At 47.1% G+C, this 6,473-nt stretch overlaps 2 protein-coding genes across 3 annotated transcripts in view; both read left to right on the top strand.

Annotated features, from left to right (window-relative positions):
* Positions 1–240: 240 nt before the first annotated feature.
* On the top strand, positions 241–6,467 carry MED22 (mediator complex subunit 22). 2 transcript variants are annotated; one of them, XM_035897639.1, is made up of 3 exons: positions 241–349; positions 694–902; positions 5,089–6,467. In XM_035897639.1, the coding sequence occupies exons 1-3, from the start codon at positions 326–328 to the stop codon at positions 5,279–5,281; spliced, it is 426 nt and encodes a 141-aa protein (XP_035753532.1). In that variant the 5' UTR covers positions 241–325; the 3' UTR covers positions 5,282–6,467. The 2 variants fall into 2 exon arrangements, with proteins under 2 accessions (XP_035753532.1, XP_035753531.1); XM_035897638.1 differs by having other exon boundaries at positions 242–349; positions 5,083–6,467.
* Positions 5,304–6,473, top strand: part of SURF6 (surfeit 6) — a 4,328-nt gene continuing 3,158 nt past the window's right edge. The window contains exons 1-2 of the mRNA XM_035897641.1: positions 5,304–5,349; positions 6,224–6,294. Of these exons, the coding sequence (XP_035753534.1) occupies positions 5,304–5,349; positions 6,224–6,294 (117 nt within the window). The remainder of the gene's footprint in view (positions 5,350–6,223; positions 6,295–6,473) is intronic.

Below are 6,473 nucleotides of genomic sequence, written 5' to 3'. Positions count from 1 at the left end.
CCGGGGCGGGCGGTGGTCGGTTCTCCCCGGCAACTGCTAGCTGCCCTGCCTCCGCCCTGCAGGCAGCCAAGCGGTGCTGCTGAACGGGGGAGAGCCGCAGAAGCAAGTGGGGAGGGTAGCAAAGATGGTCCGTGGGTGCCGTGGAGTCCAGAGGCTGCCCCAGGGGTTCCAGGTGTGGATTGAACTGAAATGAGATGCCTTATAATGTAGTAATCACATAGCAAGATTTTAGTATGTGAAGGTGGATATGTACACTTTTTTTATTTAGATTGAGGATGAAACTCAGGTCTCTCGAGCAACCCAGGGTGAACAAGATAACTACGAGATGCATGTCAGAGCTGCAAACATTGTGAGTAGCATCTGCTGTTCAAATCAGTGGGCAGCACATCCTTCAGGTACTGTTGGGTTCATTACTGCATCCAGGGCAGCCTTTATAGCTCTTATGAGGACTGCTGCTAGAAGGGAAACCTGATATTTGGGGTGGCTGTTGGGTGAATTCCTTCTCTAGGGGGAAGGCTGGGTAGCCTGGCTTGTCAGCTACAGGCTTCTGTCAGAATGCTCAAGTAATGTGTGAATTTCTATCTTATTCAAGGCTTGGGCTGAAGGAGAAGCTTGGGAGATCTTGTTTTAGAATTGGAACAAAGCACTGTTTTGATATTCTGTGTGCTATATGATTTTTCTCCCTGCTACAAGGTCCGAGCTGGTGAGTCCCTGATGAAACTTGTGTCTGACCTGAAGCAGTTCTTGATCCTCAATGATTTCCCCTCTGTGAACGAAGCTATCAACCAGCGCAACCAGCAGCTGAGAAGCTTGCAGGAGGAATGTGACAAGAAGTTGATTGCGCTACGGGATGAGATCTCCATTGACCTGTACGAGCTAGAAGAAGAATATTACTCTTCCAGGTACAAATAGGGCAGTGGACTTCTGCCTTACAATTCCAGCCCTTTTGGGGTAGTTAGTCCAGAAAAATGAGTAGTCCTTAGAGTATAGGTCTCGAGAATATTCCCAACAAAATTTCACTCCTGTTTTTAATTAGGTCAGATCTTTTTCTGCAACTAAAGCAACTTCCTTTTCCTTGTAGATATCCTACAGGGTATAAATGTCACAGTGAAGGAGGTATTCACAGCATCCAACTCTAGGTGCCTGCTTTAGTTGGCTAGACTTGATGGATAATTTGCTTAGGCTTCTTTTGTAATCGCTGTAAAAGGAGATGAATTTCCTTGGGTGTATAGGCTTCTGTCTGAGTAACCCTTTGGAGGAGCCTCCGTCTCTCTCCCTAGAGAGTCTAGCTTGCTGAGCTGGGTCCTGATGTTAGATGAGATCACCACGTCTTTGTGGTGAGTCCTTTCACAAGTGACCTGGTCACACAGTGTGCCTTTTTCCTTGGAGTCCTCTGCCCCGGGCTGCCTAGAGTCCTGTTGGGGTGAACATTTGAAATGAGCAAAAAAGACTGGCTCGGGTTCATTGAATTATGAAGTATTACGACAGAATTTTCTGTGGAAGACTTATTACTGATTTGTTTGTGGGATTTTTAATATTTTAAAAGGACTCTTAGATAACAGGCTTTAGAGAATTCAGACACTTTATTTTTTTTATTTTATTTTCTGTCATGCACTCCAGCACTTCTAGTTGATGATGCAGTAAATGAAAGCAGGAGAAAACAAATGAGAACCTGATTATTTTGGCTGCACTGTCCAAGCTAAGTGAAGTCAGTGCAATAGTGCTGTGACTTTTAAACAAGAGCTTAACTTTTGAAAATCTTACTTAGAATTTTAATGACCAGGTTTTCTATTTTTGTCTTTCCCTTCTTTCTAAAAATGCTGAATGCCTATAACCCCAGCTAAGTCAGCTAAAACCCTAATTGCTCAATATCTTTGGAAGTTAGGCCATTACTTATGGCTAATATACGTATTTTAGGAGCAAAAAAGATACTGATATGACATAGCATAGGAACAGCTACAACATTGGAAGAAAACTAGAGGTAAAAGTTTATAGAGTTGTTTTTCAAACTTTACTCAGTTTTTTGGGGGGGTGGCAAATATAGCTGAAATACCTGTTCTTTCTGAGAAATAGCTCAGAAATGAAGAGTGATGGTCGCAAACCCGAGCACCAGTCCAGGCCCAGTTAGGTCAGGGGTGCATCCACTACACAGGCTGCATACAGCACAGCAGTGAGCTGTATCCAAAGCGATGTGGTGTGGGATGATAGTGCCTCACGTGTGCCAGACGTGCTTCTCTCACACTGTCACCAGACTGCCACCACTGCGTGCCAGTAGCTTTAACTTCTGGACTAAGGGGTTCTGACCATGCTGGCATGGTCTGTTCACCTGCCTGGCACCAGATGCTGTGTAAAGCAACACTTTGTAACAGAACTAGCATCTAAGCACAAATGTTGGCATACACCAAATGGATTTGCCTTCGTGCTCTGTCTTACAAGAGTGGTCACGAGGTGAGGAAACTTTGCAACTCTACAGAGCTGCAATCCCTCCACTGAAGTCTCACATCATGTAGCACTTAGTCATTTGCTTTCAGCACTTAATCCCTTCCTGTGCTCTTTCCTGTCTTTTTCTGCACCAAAGAAATCGTGTGTGTATAAATATAGAAACAGTGATTTATTCAAAGTCCTTTTATAACTAGAGTACTAAGATATTTTTAATGAAACCTTATTGTCTAACGTGGGGAAAAAGGTTTCTGTTATGTCGCATAGTTGTAGAGTGATAATCATGTTCAGATGGCTGTAAATGCAATAGCTGGTTTGCCCACAAATGGACATTCTGTGCTGTCCTGTCAGCCCAGCTGGGGTTGCCTCTCTGCACCATCTGTTACTTTCTCATGGGTCTTGATCCCACAGGATTTATAGAGGTGTGCGGTCCCATGAGGCCAGGACATGGGTTCTGTACGGCCATCCTGCCAAACTGCTCCCCCGTGCTCCAGTTTCCCCGAAGGTCACTGGTTTATTTTAAGACTGTAGGAAAGTGAGCTCCCTGCAGCAGCAGACCTCCAGCTGCTGCAAGGCTCAGCGCTGCCCCGTGCTGCACAGCTTGCTCGGTCACTGTGCACTGCTTCCGAGGGCTGTGAAAAGCCAGCGGCAGGGATCGTCCCCTGCCCAGCAGTTGTCACTGCCATTGCGCTAAAGGGGCTTAGGAGTCAGCCCCTTGCCCACAGTGAGTAACTAATAGGATGTGCCTCAGGTGTAGGGTGGGGTTTCGTTGCTAGGCTTTTTACGTGTACACAGGGGTTTGATGAGGAGACCTGGACGCAGGTCCTTGAAACTAAAGCTGAGTAGATTGTTCTGAAGGAATCTTTGCTTTCGGTCTCCATGTTAAGTAGCTTCTTAGAGCTGTTCCTCTGCGCACAGACCTGACTGCCTGCCCCGAGGGTGGCAGTGAAATCCCTTCCACGCACTGAGAAACCCTCAGTCAAAGGACAGAGTGTCAGGCTGACCAGTGTGGTTGTGGGCTGCGCAGGAGCTGCTCATTCACCCTGACTTTTGAGGAGTGTTACGTGAGAGGTGAACTTGGGCTTTTGGAACTGTTCTAACTGGGAGAAGCAGTTACGCTTCTGACACAGCTAAAACTTTGTTAGTAACTCCCCTGCAAAGATGTGGTGGGTGCTGTGGCCAGGTTCTCCTTGGAGACCACGGCCTGAGGTCTAAGACTGATAGAAAAGGAGTCCTAGTTCTGGGTCAGTCCGGAAGGTCTTTGCTAATTGAACCCAGCTTTACTGTGCGTTGGGGACTGTAGGGAAGGCTGATCTTCCAAGGAATTTTACAACAGCCCCAGATATAAAACCTGTATCTGCTGCCTTCTCACTTCTACTGCAAAACCAGCTGGGTGATGCTGCCAGAAAAGAGCTCAGAAGTAGACGCTTGCAACTGGTGCTTTGTGTGCTTACTTCCCAAAGCAGTAACTCCAAGTCCAGCTTGCCTTCTCATCCTAAACCCCAGACTTGCATTTATGTTCCATTGCTCCCTCCTCTGAGATCACAGGAGCTGTCTTGAGTGTGGGGTTAGATCTCAACATGTTTCATGTTTTGTGCAATTTGAAGTGTCTCATATTTCTACACTTAAAATATTTCCCTAAGCATCTATTCAAGTCCATACATTAAAAATGTAAATAAAGCTACAACAACAAAATCACTTGACCCATTGGGTTTGTTTTACTCTGAATGCAAGCTGCTTTCTGCTCCAGCACTCACTTTGTCTTGGGTGTCTCATGTGTGTGCAGCTCCTTCCTCTCTTTGGAATTTGTTTTGGCTTTGTTCCAGTTTCTTCCATCATTTTTCTTTTTAGTTTTGGCCCTTCCACATTGTGTTTTCCTCAGAGCGCGGGCAAGAATTAGCCACTTGTTTATAAACATGACTTTCCCATGCTGCTGGTTCATCCAGCTCTGTAGTCTACAGCGGTCAAATCCAGCAAGCTGCTGTTGGAAGAACTGTTAGCTCAGGTTCTGCTGAAAATGGTAGGAGCCGTCAGTACTTTTATAGTCAGGCTGGGGAGCTTCAACAGAAGACCCAGACCTTCTGTGGAGCACTTCTTTTGAAAGGGCAAGGGTGCAAATAGGTTTATTCTTTATCATGGCAGGAGCAGGCCCTAAAACAATTGTGCTGGCTTTTTTTCTGAAAAATTTGGAGCAGGATTTATATTTTTTTTTCCTCACATAGGTTGTGATTTAATTCCAAGTAAAATAATTATGGATGAGGTCCTTGTCTCATTTGGATCAGTAGCAAAACTCCTATATTCAGGGTGCCAGGACTGCAGCCCAGATCTTTTCAGGGAGTTAAGAACATCAGGATTAGAACTGAACCTCTGTTCCAGTTTGTAGTGACAGTTCTGTCTCTGAAATTCCCCTGATCCTCGCCTGGCCCACAAGGTTCAAGACCAGCCCTTAAGGAGTGTCCTGGGGAAGGCTGGTGTCACAAGACTTGCGATGAATTTGTGAACACGGACCTTACATCCATGAACGTTTTTTGCCATTTTCTTAATGCTTTGCTTCTGTCTCGCTCCCCCCACCCCTTCCCCCCCTCCCCTCCTCTCTTATTGTACCTGCTGTCTCTCCTTACTGGGGTTATTTGTTCTGGAAAGCTACAGTCTGTGTGACAGCAATGATCTTCCACTGTGCGAAGCCTACTGGAGACAAGACTTTGCCACGCTGTCCCCCGAAAGCCTCTCCGTGCCTCTGACAGCTGCCACGGCAGAGCAGAGCGTTGCTACCTCCCAGAGCTCAACCCCGTCGCACCCTCACGTGAACGGCCATGGGGCAGGCCCCACGGAGCACTCCTGAAGAGGATCCGCTGCTGCCAAACATGTTCCTCCTGGCGGCACTGCGCCGCTGGAAGTCTTCCACCTGCTGTACTGAGCAAGCGTCTCCTGCTGTCGGGAGAAGGCGCTGGAGTTGTATTTGCAGGTTTCTGCTCACTGGACACAGCGCTTTCTCCACCCCTGGGACGTTGCCATGAGTGTTCCTCTCCCTTGAGAGACGGCGATAAGTAAATACTAAGTTGATTGTTCTAACAAGTTAGAGTTAGGTTTGCTTTTACGTGACAGTTACATGTAGAGTTCATTAGAAATCCAAGTTTGTTTCCTTATGAATCTCAATGAGTACATGCTGGAGTGTTGGGAGTTGAATTTGTTTGGGATAAACTTGAGCCAGACGTGGGGGCGGTGAGCATTTGGGGTTTTTTACCCTGCTTCCCACGTTATTGACATTCTGCCTGCTTTAATGCTCTCTCAGGACGGCATCGGACAACCTCTGTTCTACCGAGCTAGAGTAAGAATCTTGTAGTATTTTTTACACAGCAGTCTTTGCTGTCAGAATGCTTCACAAACTTGAACTTCTTGCTCGCAGTCCTTTGGGAGGAGGCTGTCAGGAGGCCCTTACCAACGAGCAGTATTCTCCCTCTTGCGAAGGGCAGGCTGAGGAATCAGACCAAGGTCGTGATGATGCCACTCGCTCAAGGCTGCAGACAGAAGCAGTGACGCGCTTTAGTTAGCCCGATTCCTTTTTCAGTGTTTACACAGAAACTTTCTGTTAACGTAGCCTGAACTAACACAAAGCCAGCGTTTATGTTGGCTAATAGTTTTGCCCAATAAAAAAACCTCTTGAGATGCCTGGGGCACGGGGAGCAGTGAGGGATACGTGATTACTCCCCCCATTCCCTCCCGAAGCAGCAGGTTCAGTGCTTTGCCTGCGGCTTGGCGCAGCTTCTGCCCTTTCCCCCTGCAGTCCTGCATCGACTCATGCTGTGCACCGAAAGGGGGGCTGTAGTTGAACTGGGGTACAGTCGGGACAGCCCAGTATCGTGGGCAGCGCGGAGCCGCCGGCGCGTTCCCACAGACAGCTGAGCCCAGCTGCCCCCCCGCGTTCTGCTGTAACGCCTCGTTGCTCGGGATGTGAATTTCGGTACATGTCTTGGGTTATTTTTCTTCCATTCCATTTATTTTTGTAAGTAGGTGGTTTAATAAAACTCACTCTT

This window comes from Egretta garzetta, unplaced genomic scaffold (assembly GCF_000687185.1).
Source record: "Egretta garzetta isolate BGI_Z169 unplaced genomic scaffold, ASM68718v1 scaffold417, whole genome shotgun sequence".
NCBI classification, from domain to species: domain Eukaryota; kingdom Metazoa; phylum Chordata; class Aves; order Pelecaniformes; family Ardeidae; genus Egretta; species Egretta garzetta.
The sequence above is the reverse complement of the archived record's forward strand: the minus strand, read 5'-3'. Positions and strand labels throughout refer to the sequence as shown.